This window comes from Anabas testudineus, chromosome 18 (genome assembly GCF_900324465.2).
Source record: "Anabas testudineus chromosome 18, fAnaTes1.2, whole genome shotgun sequence".
Classification (NCBI taxonomy): Eukaryota; Metazoa; Chordata; class Actinopteri; order Anabantiformes; family Anabantidae; genus Anabas; species Anabas testudineus.
The window spans coordinates 18661664-18686195 of NC_046627.1; the positions used below are offsets into that span (position 1 = coordinate 18661664).

A 24532-nucleotide genomic window follows, 5' to 3' on the forward strand; every position below is an offset into this window, starting at 1 on the left:
AGAGGAGTCTTTGTCTTCTCTGGCTATGTAATGTAATTCAGTCATTTAGAACTAGATGTAAGACACACAAATACTGAAAATATTTTAAGAAAAGTCAATAAAACACTGTTATGTAGAAACTCTTAGGTACTGTCAGTGCATATTTGTCACCATCAGCTTCACAGTGATAAAAAACTACGTACATACCAAGTCTGAAACCATATTCACGTTTTAATTGAATCCTACGCTGGTGTAAGACGCATGCTAAAAGAGCGAGCTGAGAAAAGTACACACCAAGAAAGAGGCAAATTGAAAAATTAGCATTTTCTAAAAAAGACTGGCCGGACTTCATATTTCCTCTGATTTGATAGCAGTTACCTTGCGAGGCCGCTCGTAACTCCAGCTGCCCCGTGACCTTCATTCTTCAGCAGGCAGGCGGACTCTTCCAGCCTCTGACAAGATTTATCGGGCCTGGCTAATAGCCTGCTCTCTGCCAGGTAAGGCCTCATCGATACAGGGGCTCCTCCTGCCCCTGCCAGTGCTTTCCTAATGAATATTTCAGCTTTTTTTTTTTTTTTTTGCACTCATCTGCTGAGTTTAATACAGACACCGTGTGCGTGTTCAAACTGAATAGTGTTAAAGTGCACGTCTTAGTCACAGCGGTGTCCAATAAATAGCTCTGCTGGGGCGAAAGGAGCTCCCAGTGCCTTGCTCTAGGGCACTTATGATTACTGAGAGCCTGCCGCATCACAGACCACTCCAGTTTATCGTGGGTTTTTAACAGGTGACAATAAAGTATTGCTCTTGCCTTCAGGCTCCATCTGCCTCTGAATGCATATGTGTGGAGTCTGTATGTAATAACCAGACACACATACAAATATAATGAACTGCATTCCTTGAGTAAACACAGCGGCACAGGCACACAAACACCACACACACACACACACACACACACACACACACACAGGATATTGAAACCCTCTCAGGCATGTCGCTGCGCGTGTGCCTGACGTGCAGGATGATGGAGAGGCTGAAGTGTGGAGGCCCCCGTTTGCTCTCCTCACCAGCCCTCACAGGATACACAGTCGTACATACACACACACACACACACACATACGTGCTGTACACCCACGCACTTTATCACACCCTTACGCATTCACACACGCATCAACACAGTGAGTTTACCCGCTGAGTACACATGCACAAACTTTCACACAGGTCCCCCCAGGCTTTGATGGATGGTCGGTGAGTGCTCTACCTCCTGTTTCATACACATATAATCTCATTTGGGGGCCACATGGTGGGAGCCGCACCAAAACAGGGCTAATAGAAGCAGTCAAGCTGTCCTATTCTTCCCCTTCTCAAGTCAAGTCATATCCATTATACCCTGCTACTGCTTAGCAAATATGTATGACTGCAGCCTGTTAATAGGAAAAAAACTATATCCTTTGGACGCAAAGGTTTCAGATGCATTATTTATCCAGGACGATTCTTAATGTGTCTTATGCAGTCAGGAGCTCCCAGTGCATCTTAATATTTCAGCAGTTTCTCAATACAAAAGAGGAAGTCAAAAGGGGTAAGTATGTGGAAAGAGAGATAGGACAGGTGCATGTCTGTCAGAGCCCTCAAAAATCAATGTGAACCTGAACCCAGGGTGAAGGTTGTACCCATTAAATGTGCACCAATTACACCAACTGAACTATTCCCCTGTCAACACTACCGCGTAGAAGTGCTCAGGCACACCCATAGTTTTACGAAGTTAAATGTCTTTCTGCTGTCTGTCTGGGAGAAGAGTCATGGCGTGTCAGTTGTGAAGTGTCTTTTTCTTCACCTGTCAGCTCTGCTCAATAAACACGTTCACTTTGCACCACGGAGATTTACAGCTGGGTGCCACAGCAAAAAGGTGGCACTTACGGGTAAATTATGAATCCACGTGCCTGGCTTTCACCGCTCGCCTTTCTCATTTTCACGAAGGCCGCGTTTGACAGCATGGCCGATGCCAAGGCTTGAGGGTGGCGGCGACACGGACCCTGCTGGCAGTTCCCTTGACACTCTAGACCCATGTGAGCAACAATGACACGGAGCGATTCATCTGATTCATTTCTGCGTTTGCTCCACAGTGAGAGAGAGAAACAGAAATAGGGGAAGCACGCGTGTACAGTAAAGTAAATAAAAACTTTGCTCATAGGAGAATGGGGCAAAAAAAATGAGTGCAAACGCAAAGACCCGTCTACCACCTGTTAGATTCTACATCAAGAGAACAAATGGCCCGTAACCTTTTCTGCAAAACAACAAGAAAATCACATTATTATGAGGCTGACTCTGCCAGACATTTCCTTTTTTTTTGCAATATTTTGATGAGGTACAGTGTCACAGTAAACAAAACACTATTGTTTTGCCTATTAGTCTCACAAACAACAAGCCCTACGTCTGATCCATGTTGTGATCCGCCTTGTTGATGGAGAACTGTTCCCTAGGGTTGTACAGCAGAACAAATAAGTGATGTTCTCATTTGGTTGGTTCTGACTTCTAGAGTGGATACAAGGGGACGGCTTCTGAGAAAACAACAAGGCCAGCGCAGTATATCATAGGGTATCCTTGGGTGCCCTGTAAAAGTCAATTTACTGTACAAACTCCTCCTAACCAATGCTGTGAAAAACAAGTCGGCAATATGGTGAATATGCAATGATTGATAGTGCCACAGGAAAGGGAAATCTGCACACACGAATCGGCTTTATCCTTGTGAGCCCTATCTAATGCGATCGAGTATGAAATGAAATTCCATTTTCGATGACATCAAATTGAAAGAAGAAGTAGCAGCGAGAAGAAGGTGGCATCCTCGACACTGCCACTTACAATCAGCAGCGTGGAGAGCAATCAAGTTGGCACGCGGCTTAAATTTCTTGTCTGCTTCCTCCCGCACTCCCTCACCCACCTTTCCCTGTCTTTCATCATGTGAGATCATGACAAATGTCGCGGACAAGTCCGGAGATTCTCGGGCGCCGTCAATCACGAGTATTTATTTTCACGTCAAGACAAATGAGCGCAGAAGAGAATAGAAGGGAAGAAGGGGAAAGAAGACAAAGAAATAGGAATGAGGCAGTACTTTTCATGGCTTCTCCTACATCCTACATCTCAAAAAGCCTCACTATTAACATATTATGCAGAGTAATACAGCAGCAACCAGCTATAGCAATATACCTCCGACTTTCTCTCACAGCCTGCACCATTTCTGTCCGCGTATCAGGTAAGTCTAATCCTTAGATTAGTAATTGCCTTAGAGCGAATGCATTCAAATCACCAAACCAAATTATACCAGAAAATGCTGCCCACTGCAATTTCATGAGTATTACTGTGCTCTCTTACTCCTTCCATTTCTCTTTCAGAACATAAACAACAAAAGCCTGAGCAGTAATAGATTGAATTAAGCCGTAACAGATCCAAAACTATTTTTACAAAATTAGCCACAGTCTGCAGTACACAGCTCCACACAAAGGACGAGAGCTAATAATAATGTGACAATAAACAAACCAAGCACATTGCACATAATCTCATTTCTTAGTAAACACAAGATTTCCAGATTGTGTTTTTCTTCACCTCTTTTCACCCTTGGCATCTTATCCGGAGTTTCAGTGGGAGCTGCTACTGCGTGTTTCATATTTCGTTCTTCTCGTGTGATAATCATCTCGCGTGACTTTGAAACCGACTGTCCTCAAAAGTTCTCGGCCGTATTCAAATCTAATGAAAATGAAGAAAAGTGAAACGGCAGCTGCTCGAGCCTGCTTTCTCCCGACATAAGCTGACCTGTATCAGCAACAATGGGAGGGGTGGGGGAAGGCCGAACATGTTAAAGCTCCTGTGGAACCTCTTATCAAGTAATTACCTTATTGAGCTCAATGAGTGACTGACTGCCTCACTCGTTTTACAGATAAAATCACACAAGAGCCATCAAGGGACTTTGTTGCCTGCAAAACACGAGTGGTGATGAATGCTAAAGAAATAAAAAACACACAGGGGTGGACAGTAAAGTCATTATTGCTTAATTCTATGTAGAGGCACAACTGGAGACGCAGGGTAACTGAGGCTTTGCAAGATTCAATTAGATCACTAGTAGCTTGTGCTACAGTAGGTGTGTAGGCAGCTACATTTTGTAGGTTAAAACAAATGAGGCCAGTGGCAAAATACAGCATTTCCATATTGGTTTCCTGATGGGCCTGGAGCTTGAAGGGCAATCACATCCTATGTTTTGACTATAAACACCGTCGAGGTGACCTCAATTTGCATGGCGATATCGTTTGTCCGAAGTGAGTAAGGCAGCTTGTGAAGGAGAGGTTGCAGCTAGGAGAAGGCCCTGGAGGAACAGCTGGTTAGAGCATGGGAGGTGAACCCCGGGGCGGCTGGGTTAAGGGCGATGTCCAGTTATGCTTGCTGCATCAGCCCTCAGGCAAGATAACCTGGTAAGTGTGTGGACTTGGGCTTTGCCTACCCTGAGGGGCTACGCTGAAAAGAGCATAAATACAAGCTGCTGTGGCTCACCACTGATTAAAAGTGATCCACCTGGGCACGAGCGGCGCTTTGAAGTGCAATGATAAAACAAAAGCTGATGGCTTGTGCTAATTCGGTGGCTAAGTGATTTCATTTCTCACTACATTATGGTAGGACAGCATTATTTTCTGGCACTGGGAAGAACAGAAGCTGCTGCCAGAAGTAATAAAGTTAAGTGTTCTGTTAAGTGCATGCACTACTCATCAGCCTTCAGATGCAAGGCTTGGACACGGGTATGTAAGGAGCAGATAGACCAAGTATAATGTTGTAGCCACACATGGAAGAAGACAGGGGCGAATATGAATAACACAAGCCGCAATCAATGGAGCTACAGGAAGAGATGAAATGTCAGGTCTGTTTCCCCTCCTGTTCAAGCCCTCAACAGATGCTGGGTGACACGCTGGCTTCTCCCTCACAGTTAGCTCAGCTTAATGACTGTTTAAATGTCTGACGGGCTAAAAAGAAAGCCTCACCTCGCTGATAAACTCTCTCAGTTGCCTGGTTACCTGCCCGAGCAGGTTGCCTGTGCAGTTATTAGGTAGCCGAGAGGAGAGGGAAGGACGGAACCCGATACCTCAGAGATTACAGTCAATGGTCAGCGCCATTCTCTGTCTCTCTCCCCGTCTTTCCACCCCAAGTCCCTTGTGAAACAGTAGGGACCATTCTCTACGCCACTAACAGGGCCGTCTTTCTTGTGGCTGTCTCGGTCTCCTCCCACAGATGGAGTGGTAAAAGAGTAGGGTGTGTGGGTGAGGGCATGTGAGTGCATGTTGTGTGTGTGTGTGTGTGTGCGAGATAAAATGCAAATAATACTTGTCATCACTTGCCATAAATGTTAAACCGGTTTAACTCAGTGGTCAAACGTGATTAAAAGCCTATATTTAAATATAGCTGTAGTAATGAGTGAAAATCAAGAAAACTCAATTATTTTACATGATTTCCTGAATAGAAATGTTCATTATAATCCTTGATGTCGTTTAGGGAAGCACAAAAGTGTCTTAAGTGTTTTATTATTAAGTGTAATGGAACATACTGTACCTGACAACACAATACTGTAGACGTCGCGCCACTCTAATAAATAGCATGACAGCTTCACAGTTTAAACTAATATAAAGGGGGCTTTTAAATGCTATAATTGAAGCACATGAACACACACCATCTCTTCAATTAGCTCTCTTGTGCAGCCATTAAATTGTGCCCTATTCACCCCATACTGAATGTATCAACAGTGATTTCCTGAGCCCATGGAATGTAAAATGCAATTTGAATATCTGTTAACCGCTGCGTATTAAATACCTCACAGGTTACCTGACAGGATCCCTTTACTCTTTAATTGCAATTTAAGTACCCTAACGAAGTGCCCCACACCACAAGAAAAGAATCTTTTCTCTTTTGTGTAGTTTGGTCACTGAGAATAGAGTTCGTCCAAGACACTATATTTTAACAAATGCTCGGTCCATGAAAGTTACAGCAGCCTTTATTATAGACGGTAAATATATAAATATATAAGCGGTGCATAGTGACACACAATACATGCTGCTGCAGCAACAGCAAATAGAGTGCCCTTTTAATTATGCAGGAGACATCTGAAAGCAACAGCACTCCTCACACTCTGGGAAGCAGCTCAGTGAATACACTGTATTAGAAGCTGTTAGAGACAGAGCTGAGGAAGAGAACGGAGAGAAGTAAAAAGGGGAGTGAAATGATTTGAGAGGAGAAATAGAAGGCGGAAGGAAGATGGATAAAGCGAGATGAGAGAGGAGATTAAAAAAGAAACCACTGCAGGAAAGAAAGGCAAGGTAGAGAGCACTATTGTAAAGGGTATGATGTGGCAGAGGCTGAATAAAACGCAGAGAGAAAATGGGTGGATGGGAAGGGAAGCAAGGATGTACTACACAGGGCCAAAGCAGAATCTGGAGGTGAAAAGGCGACAGTGGGGCTCAGAATATAAAACACGAGCACAGAAGTGTCCAACGGTAAAGGCAAAAAAACAGAAAATGAAAAAACAATGCAGCTGTGTTGTGCGAGAGAACAGCACTTCAGAATTCTTACAGAGTAGCTGCTGACACCAAGTAAAACAAAGATCAATAATTCATTAGACTGCCACATGAAACACATAAAACGGTGTTCTTTTGCCTGAAAACGCAAATCAGCTGACTTCATTATGTATTAACTTTGTTTTTCACTGCTGTTGCACCTAGCAGTGAAAAAAAAAAAAAGAACACCCAAAAATATAAAGCCGAGATTGATAAAAGCACACATTTCCTGGAATTTGATGTGGAAGCAAGTTATGCCACCTACGTTTTTATTTTTTTTTTTATTTCTCTATCTTTTACTCTTTTTTTTTTTTTGCATATGGTAAGAAAGGTTTACTGAGAGGCAAGGAGCAGAAAAAGGCAATAACAGAAGCGGAAGGTAAGATGAGCTGGAACGAGGCAGGTAGATGGCGTACATTTATTTATAAGTATGGGAAGTGATTTTTTTCTGTTTTTTTAAGTAAAAAATACACTGGAAGGTCAATAATTTGCAAAGTGCAGAAGGATGTTAATGTCGCCCCCTTGGCCTGATGTTCCTACTCAACTTGAAACCATAAAATTCACTTACAAAGCCGTGTTTGTGCTGCATTCAACCTCCATCTACCTTTCTGTTTTTTGTTTTTTTTTTCCTCTCCCCTTTTCACCAGAAGTTAAGGTAACCCTTGTCACAGACAGAGGGCAGGGCGGAGCTTGACATGGCTAAAGAGAGTGTAGTCAGCAGCCCCTGCCATGCTCCCCTCTGGGATAAAAAAAAAAACAAACCAAATCCTTATGTGAGCTGTCTACAGCACTCCGGCACACATTTGCCAAGGTTAGTAGTTTTGACACCCCTGACAGAAAATGAAACCTCAACACATGATACGTGATAAAAGTGAAAAAGCTGCACGAGTTCGGTTGAGTCGTAACAACACCCCTTCCTTAGCTAATCTAAACCTTTCTCTTCCCTTTTCAAAATTACATGTGAATGGCACTCCAAACCAAAACAGATCAATACCACTAACTTGACACACATTAGCACCATAAAGGCAACAAGACTACTGAGACTAGCCCTGTCAGAAAGCATTATGGTAGAGAGAACACTAAGAAGAAGAAACACAAGACATTTAAGAGTAGTGGAGGAGGGGGTGGGGGAAAAAACAAGAACACGGAGATGTCTCTTCTTACCTGTTTGTTGTACTTGTTGATAGTTTGACTGCTGTATTCAGAGCAGTGGTCAGATCCAAGGGAAATGTTATCTCCGGTGCCAACAAAGGTGTTGGCAGGGGGCAGGTCCTGAACTGCCTGGTGCTTTTTTCCAGCTGTTGGGGACTGTGGGTGAAGCTGAACAGTGGGTAATGGTGAACTGGACTTGTAGTGCCGGGCCAGATCTGGGCTCCCTGGCCCTCCATTGACTGAACGGTAGCGACCCATGCCAGGACTGTCCGACAGCTTCTCGTTGACGCCGTCATATCGCTGCCCGTTGGGTTTGGAGGCCTCTACAGTGACGATACTGCTATAGAGTGGCTGTTTGGATTTCTGTTTCTTCTTGTCTTTCTTGGGTTTCTTGGATTTGTCGTGCTGCTGCGGTGTGAAAAAGTCCTCGTGATCCTTCTTGCCAGCCTCGTAGCCGTTCTTATTCTTTGGGCGGCAATAACGGGCCATGACGACAACAAGAATGATAAGGATGACTGTCATGATGCCCGAAACTACTCCGATAACAATGCTCAAGCGCTGTTTGCTTAGATCATAGTTGGGGTCACCGGCGATGTTGGTGTTGAGAGATGTGCTCAGGCTCTTGGCCACCTGGGTTTCTACAACCGTGGAGTTGGAAACAGTCTCGTTAACATACACATGAACCAGTGTCGTGGTGCTCTGGGAAGGCTGCCCGCTGTCGTTCACTTGGACCACCAGCCTGTGGAGGCCGTAATGCTTCTGCTCCAGTTTCCCAACCAGTGAGATGACCCCAGTGCCCCCATCGATCTCAAACAGCTTAAAGGGGTTTCCTCCAATGATGCTGTAATTCAGGTCTGCGTTTATGCCAGTGTCGCTGTCAGTTGCTATGACAGTTCTTACTACTGTTCTGATATTACTGGAGGGGGGAAGAAGAGTGTAGGAGCTGTTTATTGGGAAAGTGACCGTCGGTGCATTGTCATTTTCATCCATGACAAAGAGTGAAACTGTGGCAGTGGCGGATCTGGGGGGGTCACCACCATCCACAGCTTTGACACGGAAGGTGTATGTAGTTTTCTGCTCTCGGTCAAAGGACAGCGTGGAGAAAATAGTGCCAGTATCGTTTTCAATAGAAAAGATGTCTTCCTCTTCCTCAATGAAAAGACTCATCTCTGCATTTTGGCCTTTATCTGCATCGATGACTGTAACCATGCCAACTGGGCTGTTGGGCTCAAGGTTCTCTTTAACATAGAAGGTGAACACATCCTGCATGAACTTTGGTTCATTGTCATTCCTGTCGGCCACAAGGACGACCACTGTTGCAGAGCCCTGAAGAGTGTTTATGCCCTTATCTTTGGCTATCACTTTGAATTCGTAGCGCTCTGTTTGTTCTCTATCCAGAATGGTGTTTACTCGGATGTCTCCACTGTCTGCATCGATATAGAAAATCCCATTTACCGATGAGTCAAGGGAATAGGCTATTTCTGCGTTCTTCCCACTATCTGCGTCGATGGCTGCCACTGTTGTCACCCTTTCTCCAGGGGCATTGTTTTCTGGAAACGACACCTCCACTACATTCTGGCTGAAGATAGGAGGATTGTCGTTAGTGTCACCCACTTTGACGATAAGAGAGTTATTACTTGCCAGACTGGGGCTTCCAGAGTCCACAGCCACTATGACCACATTGTATTCCTGTGTGGCCTCGTAGTCCAGCGGTGCAGACGTGTGGAGGAAGTATTTCTTTTTGTTCTGCTCACCCTCCATTTCACTGGCTGGTTTGAGCTGAAAGGGCACATCCCCTACCACCGTGCAAGTCACAATGCCGTTCTCCCCCTGGTCTCGGTCTGACACCTGAACTAAGGCAATGGGTGTGTCCACCACCACATCCTCAGCCACAGTTTGCTATCCCATCTTTTAAGAAAATGCGTCCAATCTTCCTTATCTCTATAGCAGGAACGTTGTCGTTCTCATCCTTGATGTTCAACACCACAGTGGCCTTGTCCATTTTGGGTGGCTGGCCTCGGTCACGGGCCATTACTGTGAACCTCAGTTGGCTCACTTCTTCACGGTCAATGCGGTGCAAAACACTCAACCACCCCGTGCTCTCATCCAACCTCAGCAGCCTCCTCACTGACTCCGTGGCCGCCCCGAACACATACTCTATTTGACCATTAACCCCTACGTCTGCGTCAGCTGCTTTGAGCTGTAGTATGGGGGCGCCGGGGGAGCTGTTTTCAGGTAGGTCAGCTTCATACACACTCTTTTCAAACCTGGGGCTATTGTCATTCACATCAGTGATCATCACCCTCAGTATAGCTTGGGAGGAGCGAGGAGGGTCTCCTCCATCCCTAACACGCAGTGTGAGCTCATAGGAGTCTCTCTGTTCCCTATCAAGGGCCCCTTTAATGATGAGCTGAGGCTGTTTCTCTCCATCGGTAGTGTCAGCAACTTGCAGTTCAAAGACACTGCTCCTGCTCGCGCCTTCCTCAAATCTCCTCTTTCCCGAGTATGAATCCCCAGAAGACCCCAATCGCCTCGAGTTCTCCCCATTGTCCTGGATAAGCTCATATCTCTCTATTCCATTTCTGCCAAAATCTCTGTCTGTGGCTGTGGGCAGCAGATAAAGGGTTCCAATGGGTCTGTTTTCCTCCACAGACAGGGTCAGGACAGGCGAAGGGAAAGAAGGAGTGTTATCATTTATATCTAATATAATGACTTTCCCCTCAAAGAGATCGACCCAGCTCTGAGCCGGTCCAATGACTGACACTTCAAAATCTATAAAGCACTCATTCTCATCAAATATCATTTGGCACTGCTGTAATTTCTCCCGGTCTATCCGCCTCTCGTTAGTGGTGAGCTCACCTGTTATGTTGTCTATTTTGAAAAAATCGGAGCCCGATTCTAGCGTGAATGTCACCTCACCGGACCCGGCAACAATCCCCAGGTCGGCGGCCACGTTCCCTACTCTGATGTCGGCGGGTCCCTCCTCAGCCAAACGGTACCGGAGCACTTGCTTGGCTGCGGGCTGATGCACAAGCTGCAGGATGAGCATGCAATAGTACAAATAGTCCACTGCACCAGTAGTCCTCATTGTTCTCTCCTGAAAAATGTCCAGTTAAATTTGAAAAAAAAAAAGGCAAAAAAAAATTATTTAATCACTAATAAAAGTCCGAATGTGAGGAAAGAAGATGCCGTTTTCATTAAGAGCAAAGCCCTCGGTTGCGGGATGTGTGAGACTTCATCCTCCGGACGACTTCCTACATCGCTGCTGCTGCTGCTGCTGCAGTGGAAAAGCAGCAAGTGCCACGGGCTTTTCCTCTCTTATCCGCTTCTCCTCCTCCAGCACCGGGTCTCAGTTGCTTTTTTCTCCCCGTTTAGTTTGAGCACAACGAGCCGCAGTGATATTAAAAAAACACACACCACAGACAGAGAGAGAGCGAGAGAGAGGCTCCGTGCGCGTTGGCACAAACAGGCTACGCGCGTAAAAATAATAAAAAAATAAAAAATAAAAAAAAAAAGCCCAAATGTTACAGTCCGAACATCACAGCACCAAAAAAGTCCACATGCGCCGTTTTACTCACAGTTTGCGCTGAGAATCTCCCGGGCTGCAGTATCCCTCTGTCCGATTATATGTCCACATATGTCAGAGGATCATTGAAATGCCCGCGCAGTTTCCAAACTCATCACACTGAGGTGTGTGTGGTGGTGGGGGAGGAGGAGGAAAGTGTTGACAGCGGGTCAACTCTCCCGATTTTCACAACGTGAATGTGAAGCAGCATTACCTGTCCTGCTGCCTAGTGTGCTCCTCTTCCTCCAAGTCACTTGCAACACGGCGCACAGTGTAGGCTGTAGTTTTCCTCTCCTCTTGAGAGTCAACTCCACAACGCAGAACCTGATATGAAAAAAAAAAAATAAAAAAATCTATCAGGATGAAGTGACAAAGGGAAAATTCAAAACGTAATTTCCTTTTTTTTTGGAAACGCTGCTTGAATTCCTCAGTTTGTCCACTATATATATATATGTTCAGCCTGTTCCCTCACCTGCAGACGCGCCGCATGTGTTGGCAGCCCCTATCTGCAGCACTGTGAGAGGGATTCACAAATGATATTGCAGTCCTTCTCTCTTTCCCTCCCTCTCCCTCTCTCTCTCCCCTTCTCTCTCTCTCTCCTCTCTCTCTCTCTCTCTCTCTCCGTCTCTCCACCCCCTCCGGTGTCTTCTCCCCCAGCAGCGCACGTAAACAGGGTCGGACTTTGGTCTTGGTCGCTGGATTCAGAGTAGAGCAGACAACATTTGACGAAAATGGACCAAAGAAGAGAGAGAGAGGGGGGGGGGGGGGGGGGGGGGAGAGAGAGAGAGAGAGAGAGAGACATAATATGGTGGTTTTCATCGGTAATTTCTGGAGACGTGGCTCGGCACTTTGTGAGCACAGCTCGGGTGCTTGATGTGTGTCTGTGCACGATGTGGCGAGAAAACCCGATAAGAAGAGAACAATTTCACTGACGTCTCCATTGTAACAGACACCGTACAGTAACGTTATTACATGTTGCGGGCTGTGCGGGCTGGTGCGGGGTTGCTGGTTCCTATTGTGAGTCCGAACTTTTAGTGACTTTCAGGCCGACATAAGTTACGTGTGTTTCTTTTTATTTTTTATTTTTTCTTCTACTGCTTCTAAATGTCCTCCCAGCACCATTAAGGCAGAGCCACTGCAGGACAGGCGAGACGGGACGGGTCTGTGCTGCGTGCGCTATGCTGTGGTTTCCCTGTGGTTACTGATGGGAATGCGTGTGGTCGCCAGTGGCGGCTGCGCTCACGCTCGGTGTCTTTCGCCTGCGAGCCGCTCAGTCCACTCATCTTCCAGTAATGTGAGACTGTGCCACTGAATTTATGCATGTAAAGAGGAAACACACACACACACACACACACACACACAGCACCAATCCCCTCCCGTGTGATCTGAGCCATCCTTCTTTTCTTTTTTTTTTTATTTTGCGGCCGCTGCGCAAACCCAAGTCCCCGTATAAAATCAGTGCGCGGTGTGTGTCCTACCACAGCTGCCTTACAAGTGCTCGTGATGGACACACTGTTGAACACGCATGTGATGCGTGGTGCTCTGTGCAGCATCATGGTCGCAGCTCCAGAGGTGCTCGATTCAAGGTAGGTAAACGAGCGCAATTCCGGTGCCTGCGTGAAATCACTTACTACAACACACATGCAAATTCCCACCACGGTGCAAAGTGCCAAACAGGAAGGGACGACGGGTTTTGTGCATTAATACGCGTGCAGGAGGGTTTCCTCTTTTAACTTGGAATTGAGGATGCTCGCCTGTTCCTTTTTTAAATTTATTACAGAGGCAGTGCGCGGCCGTGTGCGTGTGTTTGTGAAATTATACAGTGAAGGAGTGATCGGGGAGGGGATAGTGAGATAGAGGGAGGAGGGGGGGGGGGAGAAAAGGCAAAGAGACAGCCAGTCTCAGCAGCTGCATCTTTCTCAGACGGCTGTCTGAATTCCAGCAGTGGCTTTATCCTTGCTTACTAGCGCCCTCTATCGTCACGTTTAAATCAAATCAAAGCTGCACAAGGAGCAGGAGTGGTGCAGAGAAAGTGCAAATCCAATCATGTGCATTCGTTTTTACAAAATGAACCACATCAATAAAGTGTATGAAGCAAGTAAGAAAGTAGGCAGCACATGTTGAATTCGACTTAAAGCGGATATGTACATGAAGAGATTTAATGACCACAAATCAATTCATAGTAATGTCTGCTAGGATTTAAAAAGGCTTTACTCAGAATGTTAAATAGCTCAAATGTTGCATCTACGCCTTCTTCAACATGCAACCAATCGTTTTCACTTTGTGCGTATCAATCACAAAATATATGAAACACAGTAGTCTGCTTTTGGGAAATGTCAATCTTCAAAACCCCCCGAAGGCACTTTACAAAAGGATCAAAACATCCAAATAAAAAAATCGTTTATGACTGGGTGGTGTTTAAACAAGCAGTATGAGGGCACTGGATCAAACATGACTCACAAAAAAAAAATTAACAATAATAACTCTATGTCCCAAGGCCCCTGGAATAACCAGATACAAAGTGGGACTGAGCATGTAGACGATTATGAGGCAGAACCACGAAGATCAAGGCTGAAGAAATCATCACAGAAAATCATTATCATAGTTGCATGCTGTATCGATCTTGCTCTCAAGTGGATGAGTGGTCTAAAATGATGCCAGGGAAAAAAAAAAAAAAAAAAAGCGCTCGACACCGTCACAAAGACCCCCGTCAGTTGAAAACGAGTTGTTTGGAAAACGAGATGTTCAAAAAAAGAGTGACTCACACTCCCACGCAATGACTGATAGCACAAAATTAAAACAAGTTCTGATAAGAGATGATACATCACCCCCCCCTCCCTCTTTTCTTTTACCAAAAAAGTAATTTTCTGTCTGAATGTTCTGCATATATAATGCAAACATTAGGTAATGACTGAAAGGGGAGAGAAAAACGTCTGTAGTGCCTCAATTCTGAAAATATCATTTTAATATAATATATTCATTTTTAGTTGTTAGTTTTCGTACTCCTTCATAGACAATCTAGAGGCGTTAATGAAATGTGGGGAACAGAAAATGAAAAACAGAGATGATTGCACAGTCTGCTGAATTAATGGTTTCCATTCTATAAACATAATAAGAGCAGAAATGTGTGGCGCTCCTTATTCATGGTGTTAGTTAAGGCTTATTGTTGGTGCTGTGACACAGTGTGCGCGATACGCTCGCAATTATGATGTCGGCAAGTGACAGACGTGAAACCACACTTCCGTTGTCCAGTGATGTGATGATGAAGGTATTTTAGATGATTTGTACATTGTTATATGATGAGAATTCAACTAGTTGTTATTACAGGTTTACCCCCTTTAATGTGACACATTTCTCTAAACCATCATGATGCATCTTAATCGTGTAATAGTGATTGTGTGGTTGAATTGTTTTTTGTTCTGCATACAGTGTAATATCATTCCTGTTACTCATAGTAAACCACTAGGAGATGAAGGAGGTGCTGCAATGTGTTGTACTCCATATTTTCCTTAAAAGAGAGCATACTGTATTTTACACCTAAGCAGGAGGCTTTTCCCAGCATGCTACTGGTACTTATTTATTAACACATACAGGGGGTATACACATGATTTAAAAAACATAAAAAAAAAGCTTCCTGGTGAGAAGAAACTCATGAATTCTGCACACGTTTGACTATTTGTACTCTTCACTACCACCACCACCACTACTGCAACTACTACTACTAAACTTGCTGAATGTATTTTCTTTCCAACAAAGAATTGGAAGTTGTATTTCCTCCACACATAATTGGTAACTGGAACAGCAGCATGAATCATCTTTGTGTCTATAGTATTGTCCTTGTGTACATACATTAAACTAAACTGAGAGCTAACAATTCAAATATTGCACCACAGCACTCCTAGTGGTCAGAAACTCCGCAGGGCAGCTTTAATGAATTGGGTGTATTTTTAATTTGATCCTATTCACCTCTTAGTAAGACAGACAAGACAATAAAAAAACACCATCTATCAGTCAAATAGTATTATTATATTATAAGACAACTTATTAATAATAAAACATTCTTCATTAATCCCCAAATAAAGGGAATATACCTCCACCATCGCGGCCAACATTACATCTCGAAGCTGGCTGTTGGCGTGAGGATCAGGTTCAACTAAGTGTATTGACAAAGAAGATGTTGATTAGTGATTAGCTTTAGCGTCATTAGGTGAAAAAAAAAGGTTTTAATATAACTTGATTGGATTGTTTGAGCCAGGACAGGGTGGCCTCTTGAATTTTGTAAAAAAAAAAAAAAAAAAATGTGTTGCATTTTGTTTGCTGCGATTGTCGTGTTTGCTGATTTGAAAGTGTGAAAGTTAATTTTGAGAAATGTGAGAAAACATGAGTGTAACTGTCAAATCAGGTCCAGAATCCACGGGAAGCTGTGACTCAGAAAAAAAAAAAAAAAAACAACAAATCATACCATAATTATTTTTAGTTCACTGCAAGATGCTCCACACGACAACAATTGGACAATGAATTCAATTCAATTCTTTTCACTTTGCAAATGAATGCACTTGTCTTCTGTTGGGTGAGCTGCTTGGCCTCTAATGCACATGATGTCTCCAGCGTGGTTCCATGAGCGTGAAGTGAGGCTGAGGAACGAATGCGGGAAGATGTGAAGTGATTTAAAAGCTTTGGACAATGCCTCTTGGTGATCGACAGTGTCCTCTATCAGAGCTCAGTGCTGAAATTGCACCTACTCCATGTCTTATCAATGTTCTGCTGATACCGCCTGATGCTAGAGGAATGAGCCTCCCCATTAACATGGAGTAGCATCTTGGTATGTGTGTGTCTTTCTCTCCCTTCCTGCCTCGTTGATGCACACGTACCGTACATATATGTGGCCTTGTTTGCTGCAGTGTGGGTGTGTCAGTCATTGTCCCGAGTAGAGCTTACGTGAAGCCCGTCCCTTTGAATTTTGTGCCTTCACGGCCTCAGGAGAGAAGTACAACCATCCGTCAGGAATGTGTAAAAAGTCGCCCGATGGCGGGCAGCCATCCGGGCCACTCGTAGGCAACTCTTTGTAGTTTTGCCCAAGAGGTAACATGCCATGGCATCCTCTACTTTGAACGGCAGAGAGTAACAGCAACAAGGAGTGACTCAAACTGCACCGTGAAGAAGCGTCCGGCGCTGTGGTGCTGTAGCTCAGCAAGCCTTTTTCTCTCCAACTCCCCCTGGCAAGTTGCTATTTTGAGACTTCCGACGCCTTGTTCTGGCTTCTCCCTCTGGGCTCTGCAGGAACTGTTGAAGAGATCACAATACACAAAAGAATTGGTTCAGAAACTTTCAATACTGCCCAGATCAGGCAGTCAGTCAGTCACAGGGGGTACAGTGCTTTAAATATGGAAAGGAGGCGGCGTGACTTCTTCATGTTCACTTAAATAACGTGAAAGTAATCCAGTCAGAACGGGGCTGAGCTTCACGAGGCACATTTGCCATTGATGTGACACCACGAGGTGGACAGCTTGTTGGCTCGCATTGTTAATCGGCATCACTATGGGTATACTCTAAATTTGGAGGGTGTCTTTGGCTGACAATGTGTCACATAAGACAGTGGCTTATTAGAGGATTCACACACTTGAGTCATGCAAACGGTGTAGGGCAGCAACGCACGAGGCTTTCAGAAACGACGGAGTGAATCGTTCATGAGTGGTGTGACGTGAGAAGGTCCTGTTAGTCACAGCAACATAAATGTTAAAAGCAGTTTTACATTGTACTCGCCAAAGGTTTGCGCTCTGGTTCACACTGAGCTACACTTTGTTTTATTTTGAAGTACTGTTGATCGTCCCACAGCTGCTACTAGATGCTACCAGTTGCGGGTTCACTACACTTCGACATGTGGCCGGGACCCTGCACTTCTTTTTAATTTACTGCTCAGGCAAGATTTTAAAATGTCATAGTATTTTTGTGTTATTTGTTAATATTATAACTGTATTTCTTTTATAATAATGAAGACTATGTATTTATACAGATTTTTAGCTATTCTACTTGTGAAATTGAAAGCTTTCAAAGTGACTGTGTGCTTGCACGTACTGGACTCATATCACTCCCATCAGCACAAGGGCCACATACATTGTAGGCATTAGTCACCCCCCCTACCCGGACAGACAGCCAGTCACAACTTAATCACTGACAGCAGTGACACAAGGGACCCTCAAACTTCAAAAGGAGGGGGGGGGGCTCTCAAAGCAGCCATTCAGCTGCCATTTCTTCATGGGACGGGGCCCGCGGTGGTGCCTGTGAATGCGCCGATTTGGGCCGGAGCGGGCGTGTATTGTGATAATTCCAGTGTCAACACGCTGGACTCCTCCCTCAACTCCGCTGATCCTCAATGAGCTCGGCACTCGTCACACAGAGAAGAGCCTCGACAATCCGACACTTAAAAGGCACTGTAGCCCCCGCTAATTCCTCGCCCCCTCAACCCACCCACCCCCCAGAAAGAAAAATACCGAGCCAGAGCGCGTGACACTGGCCACATTATTAGAATCTGTTGAAGGAATAATAAGGATGAATTACCCCTCCCTTTCCTGTGACCTAAAAATCGTAGAGCATACTAAATCTTGGCCAGTGTCAATGGCTGTCTGTTATTTGCATGCATTAAAGTGAAAATAGCAGCTCTGTTTTGTGACACTCATTTTGTGTCAGTGTGGATAGTCACAGATTGCCCCCGTCTCTTGCGCCCTCCCTCAACTCCTAGCAGCCTTGTGGAAAGCATTATGTGTGAAGGGTAGTCATTTCCAATGCATAGTTACTTCTTGAGTGCCACTGCCATGTTTATGTGTGTGTGTGTGAGTGTGTGTGAGTGTGTACGTTTGCCTGTCTGTCTGGTCGGCGGGTGTGTTTATCTGTTTATGAACAGCGGCGGAGTGTTTGTGTGCACTGTCCCATTGTTTCGGCAGAAAATAAGAAGACACCTGCTCGGCGATTCGGAGCTGGCTGTCAAAAACAGGAAAGAAAGTGTGGTGGGAGAAAAAAAAAAAAAAAAAAACACCCAGGCAGCCCCAAGATATATCTATTCTGGCTTTCCGCTCCCCTCAAGCTGCCGGTAGGAGACTTCAAAATGGCTCCACTCCCTGCCACAGCTCTGCCCTGTCAAAATGTCTTTGAATGGAAAATACAGACTGAAAAGTTTCCTCCTTTCTCTCTCTCCCTCAGTGTTTTTTTCTCTCTCTTGCTCCCTCGTTCTCTCTTCCTCTGCTTCTCCCCCCTCCTTCTGTCCATCCTTCATCGCACACAGAAAGGGCATCTCATCCTCTCCAGTGAAGCTCTCATTGAATCCTGCCTTTGCTCTGAGAAAAACACTTTCTTCCTCTCTCTCTCTCTCTCTCTCTCTCTCTCTCTCTCTCTCTCTCTCTCTCTCTCTCTCACTGGAGCCCTGCCAGAGCTCTGTCTCGGTGAGGTATCTGCCAGTCACTCAGAAGTCCATTCTTCACTAAAACATGATGTCTATCTCCTGGGTCCTGTCTGTAGAACAGTGCAGGTCTTGGTACCTTTGTCAGAAGCGATTATGATCTGTGTAGCCAGCAGAATTGCAAACACAGATGAATAAAGGTAATTAGCTGGGGTCAATTAAAAGGGGGCATCTGAACAGCTACAGCTACAGTTGATGGCTGAAAACACGTGGACACTTATGCCTATATGTAATTGTTTATGTTCTCCGCTGTCAGTCTCTGTTCTTCTTGGAAGTCTTGCAACAACTGTTTGAAACCAGCCTGCAGGGATTTTCTCCCATTTACACACAAAAGCATGGAGAGGGAGTAGTATGCAATATGAAAGAAGCCAGTTCTGATCTGATACCAAGTAATAACAGGAGCAGAATAAACATTAGCGACACCGATACATATCATAGTTTCAAGGAGGATGGTGTGTCATCATTAATGAGGTGAAGTCACCATTATAAAGAGTGATTTCCAAACTTTAGCACAGGCAAATATTTCAACATAGTAGAACAGCATGAAGGTTGAAAATGAAACTGCAGGAAAAACATCACCGCAGGAAAAACATATGTATAGTTTTGGCTGTAGGGATTAAAGAGTTTGGAGTGTTCATACAAATAGGAAGAGAATAGTGTTACTGTACTGCCATTAAAAATATAATTTCATGTTTAGCACATCCATCACTTAAGAAGCCAGTGATGATTCATTTCACGGTATGGATACTTGAGTAATCTATCAGGCCAAATTTGTCCCCTAAGGTGTTTTACATTAGTAGCTAATCTAATACTTCACCTATGACAATGTGTAAAAACCCATTCTACCTGGATTTTTCCCATTATTTCAGGTGGCTTCATCACCTGTGGCCAGAAGGAACTACCTAATGGCCATTTTTATTTGATAATTGGTTATCTTGACATTTCAAACCGGCCCCATAATTTGTTCATCTCAATCGTGAGTGGCTTGTTAATTAGAGTGTGTCTGTGCTTAGCTCATCGTTTCCAAAAAAAGGATCCGAGGTCAATGTCAAATTACACAGTTGGCATTCTTCGGACAAATTCATTAACAATGGCAGTGTTGCCTAACCTGCCTGCATGCATGAGAGCTTTAAAAAGCAGATAACCCTAATCCAGAGGATCTGCCACAGAAAGAATATTCATGTCCAGAGACCCGAGGAATTATTTATTTAAATATGTCTTTTCTAGCTGCTGCTGTGAGATATAGTCTTCAGGACAGAGGGTGACATGTGCCCTGACAGCGGTGAGAAAGAGGGAGATCCATGTTCACTGAGTTAACTCCAGGGGAGAAGAAGTAAATGTCCTTGTGAAAGTCTTCAGATGAGTGATGCCTCAGACTAAGCCTTCAATCTCTCCACAATGCTCATCTCAGTAATAATTCATGCTGCATCCTCAGAAATGGAAAATATTGATTTTCAATGAATAACACCCCAAACCAGCATGCAGCCCTACCTAGGACTGCTGGTAAAGTAAAAGAAAAAAGCAAATAGTGTGCCCTCTGCCCAAAAGAGGCACATTGAATGCAGCCCTTCGATGCATGATAACAGACATACAGTTGCAAGAAAAAGGTTGTCAGCCTTTTGGAATTTCATGGATTTATTCATTAATTTGTCATAAAACATGATCTGATCTTCATCTAAGTCACGAATATTAACAAATATAATGTGTGTGGAAAAAGCTAACTGGAGTCAGGTGCTGATATACCTGGAGTTGTGTTAAGAAAATGTTATGTTGATTCTGTTTTATGTTGAGGGTGTGGACTAGAGCTACTTTGACTTACAAAGACCACTCTAACTTCATGAGTTTGCTTTGCACAAGAAGAACACGCCTAATGAGGTAAAGACACAATCCTGAGTTTGAAGGCATCATTAGAACTGGAGTCTACAGTAGGTAAAACATTGTACAAGCAGAGTCTCTATAGGAGCACACCATGAAGGAAGCTGCTGCTTACTGAAAAGAACATTGCTGCACATCTGAAGTTTGCCAAAGACCACATTGACACTCCACAGCAGTATTGCTATGGAACGACTTGAAGAGAGCCACACATGGAGACGTCCAACGAATATGACAAAGCTAAAGCAATTCTGAAGAAAGAATGGGCTAAAATTCCTCCTGAACAATGTGCAGGTCTGATCCACAGCTACAAGAAGCACCAGGTTAAGGTTATTGTTGTCAAGAGGGAATAAACCAGTTATTCATTCCAAGGGCTTACATACTTTTTCCGCTAGCACTATATATGTTTTTATGGTTGTTCTGAATAAAGACATGAAAGATCAGAATTTATTTTGTGTTATTATTGTAGACACATTTTATTTGTTAATACTCTTGTCTTATGACAAATTAATGCAGAAAATAATGAAATTCCAAAAGGTTCACATACTTTTTCTTGTCACTGGTATGTTAGTCACCAGTTAATACAGCTCATTAGGAGATACAGTAAGTTCTTCTTTGGTATTATTGTTTGCACGTTTCATTGCATGTTTCACTGAAGGCACAGCTGTCAACAACAAAGTGACAGGACGTGGCTCAGATTTGAAATCTGGAAAGCCTTCATATTTATTCGGCTCTCGCATTTAGGGAAGTCAACATCCTGTTTGCACGTAGGCTCTGCTGTCCTCCTGTCTCAAACGCAAGGAATGGTAAAAACATGCTTTTTTAAAATTCAGACATTGTGATTTATCTCTTGATATCAGTAATTATCCTCTTACCTTCGTTTCACTATTATCGTCGGGCTACAGTCTGCCCTGGAGTATCCTCCTCTAAAATTTCTGTACAGTACAGTAAGACTGTCGTTGGCATATATTCAGCTGCACTGGTAGTAATCCTTTATGTGGCTGTATCCATGACAGTGATTTGCCAGGATTAATGTGATCATCAGGATTGATCAATAGATTATTTTAGATTAATGCTTCTCTTTGAAGCCGCCTGCTGAAATTCCCATAGCCATGAACTGTGACAGGCCTCTGAAAGATTGCGAAGATTATCAACTGTAATTTTCCAAACTCACATTAATATCAAACACATCACATCGAGCACCTGTTTATCCACAATGAAGCAAACAGTAAATGGTCAACACCAGAAAGAGGCAGACGCTGCTGCACGGTACGACGCTAAATCGTTTAAAAAAGCAACAGGAATATTTTAGGGATAAAAAAGCCTGTGGTTTAACTGATGTGATTAGAATTAAAAGTATAATGCATTAAATCCCCTCCATGATCTCTTTTGTTTCAAAGCACACAGCAATGACAGAAGGATTAAAGAGCATTGTTAATTTTTATAGATTTGTGTGCACCTAATACAACCAGGACTCATATTATACCGTTTAGTATTAATACATTCATAAGAGGAAGTGTTCAGCAAATCATGAGAAAGACAAATCTGTACTCTTCTGCTCTGGCAGACAGATTGATGTTTAAAAAAAAAATCATCCGGTGTGCAGTTATGGAAAATTGGCATACATTTATTTCACACTTGAAGCTGAGGAATGTTGTTAGATTCACTGAGCTGGATTTTGATCAATTAATTTACTGTGTGAAAACATTAAAGTAAACGGGAGTTGTTATGTAAAAGTGGGAAGACGTCTACCTGCTAGATCCTTTATAAATGGAAATCATTGGAGAGCTTTGTGTGCAGATACAAACCACGTGCTGAAATGAAAAGCCCAGGAACACACAGTGAACGGACGTGTCATTGAGTCTGTTTTGTTTTAAAATTGTGTTTTAACACCACCAGGAAGCCAAAAGGTTAGATCGCCTTTAACCCCATATAATTTAGTATCTGTATTTTAAATAAGCACACAAATATGCTGCAGTGACTTCACAGAGAGTCTACAGGCATATTCATATTATCATGGAAAAAAAATAAAGGTCTAGGACGCAGCATTTATCCTCTGAATCTAACAGGGGCGGTGTAATAAATAGAGTCACCTTAGCAACAATGCTAATGTTGTTAACAGCAGAGAGCAGTGTTTCAGAGACTCATCCGCATCTGCATACTCATTTTCATGTTTGCTGCATCTGCATGCTAATAGTCTCCCCTTGTCTGGTCTGAATATGAGGGTAATTTGTTATTTGACTTTTTGGGAAATTCAGATACAAAAGTAGGAAAATGAGTTTGTCGTTTGCTCAGGCTGTGGGCCGACGCTGCTTGGCTGCACCCGCGAAGGTCACCACAGCACAGGTCAAAGTTCAATAGATTTCAACTACTATTTTGATAATTGATTGAGGGGAGACCATCGTCAACAACGTTTCAGCCCTTCTTTTATTTACTGAATATTACACTACACTACACCAAAGCCACGTCGTAGCATCATCATGTAAAAACAACAACAAGATAATTTTGCATGTGTGATAAAAACCAGTATTTTAAAATTGTAGTGGTTAAACATTACACACAAATGTTAGGCTACATATTATGCTGAATGCCAGGCTACAACGGGGAAACTCGCGTTTTAATATTTGTCTGTATTACAAAGCACAAGGTCTTTGTCAAGCCTTTTTAAAGGACCTCCCAGTGTGTGTTTGTGTGTGTGTGTGTGTGATCTTTCTAGCACCTCGGGCCAGGCAGTGTCTCACGTTATACTCGCTCAAATCACTCAACTTGTCCCTGGGTACTGCGTTGCTCCCCTCCAGCACTCCCACTCTCTCTTATCTGTCCCCTCTGCCCTGGCCTTTGATACACCCCTCTAGCCTCCACAAGTTCCCCAGGAGTGCAATCTGTTGTCCATTGGTATTGATCAGGCACACAAGGTTTTGATTAGCACACTTGGCTGGATAACCGGCGGGTTCACTGCATGATTGTACTCCACCATCCCACTGTCTTGTTTCTCTATTGGCCAGGGAGTACTTCACTCCTTTGGAGTCAGTGATTGGATGCACTCTGGACCCCCTCCCCACCATACACTGTGTGCGGTAAAAAGAAGCAAGAGTCAGATGCTTTCCTCACTTGACTGGGTGTTTTCCTGTTGGGTTTATCACATGTAGGTACGATAAATGCAGACAGCAACGTGCGGAGGAATATAGTTACACTTATATACTTTATGCATGGACACATCAAACCACTGGCAGTTGAGGTCTTCATGTTACACAATAAAGAACCCCACAGATGCTTCAGTGAAGAAACTGACAAACAAACGATCGCAAGGGAGCTGCAAAGTCAATACTGATGTTCAATCAAGAGTGATGTCCAACTTTTTCTCATTTGCAGCAGAAAGAAGAAGACAAGGACAAGCTTCTGACATTGCCGCCTAAGAGTCAGCCACCCACCGGCCTATTCGCCAGCCAATTAGGCCTCAGCTGTTAAGGTTTAATACCTACAGTTAAGGCTACTATTGTGTGCCAGTTAATACTATTTCAGGCTTTTACTCACTTTGGGGGCTTTCATTAAATCCAGAAGAATGCCAGGGCTATTCAAACAGAGGCTTGAGTTAAAAGCTCTGCATTTTTTTATTTCTTTAACTCTCGCACACCCCCTGCTCCCCACATATCCCCGTCACCTTACTCATTCAAAGACACAATCCTTCAAATAAAGTCACTTGTAAGAGCAAAGAAAGTTGATTTTAGCATTTGACTCGTCTGATTTTCGCTCTGCCGCCGTTCTTGTCAGGTGTCTTACAGGGTCAGGACGCTCTCACCGTTTTAAAGTTTTACCAACTTCTGGCTCTTTGAGAAGTCTCTCACTCGGGATGTTCATGTGATTCACTGACTTTTCTTCCTCAAAAGTTAGAGGAGAGTTTGCAAAGTCATTGCTGTTTCATTTGAGAGG

General features: G+C 43.8%; 1 protein-coding gene across 1 annotated transcript in view; it reads right to left on the reverse strand.

The window, feature by feature from the left end:
* The window catches only part of pcdh7b (protocadherin 7b), a 102003-nt gene extending 90338 nt beyond the window's left edge, over positions 1-11665 (reverse strand). The window contains 2 exon segments of the mRNA XM_026353306.1: positions 7725-9605; positions 9607-11665. Of these exon segments, the coding sequence (XP_026209091.1) occupies positions 7725-9605; positions 9607-10800 (3075 nt within the window). The 5' untranslated portion in view covers positions 10801-11665.
* Between the last annotated feature and the right edge of the window lie 12867 nt (positions 11666-24532).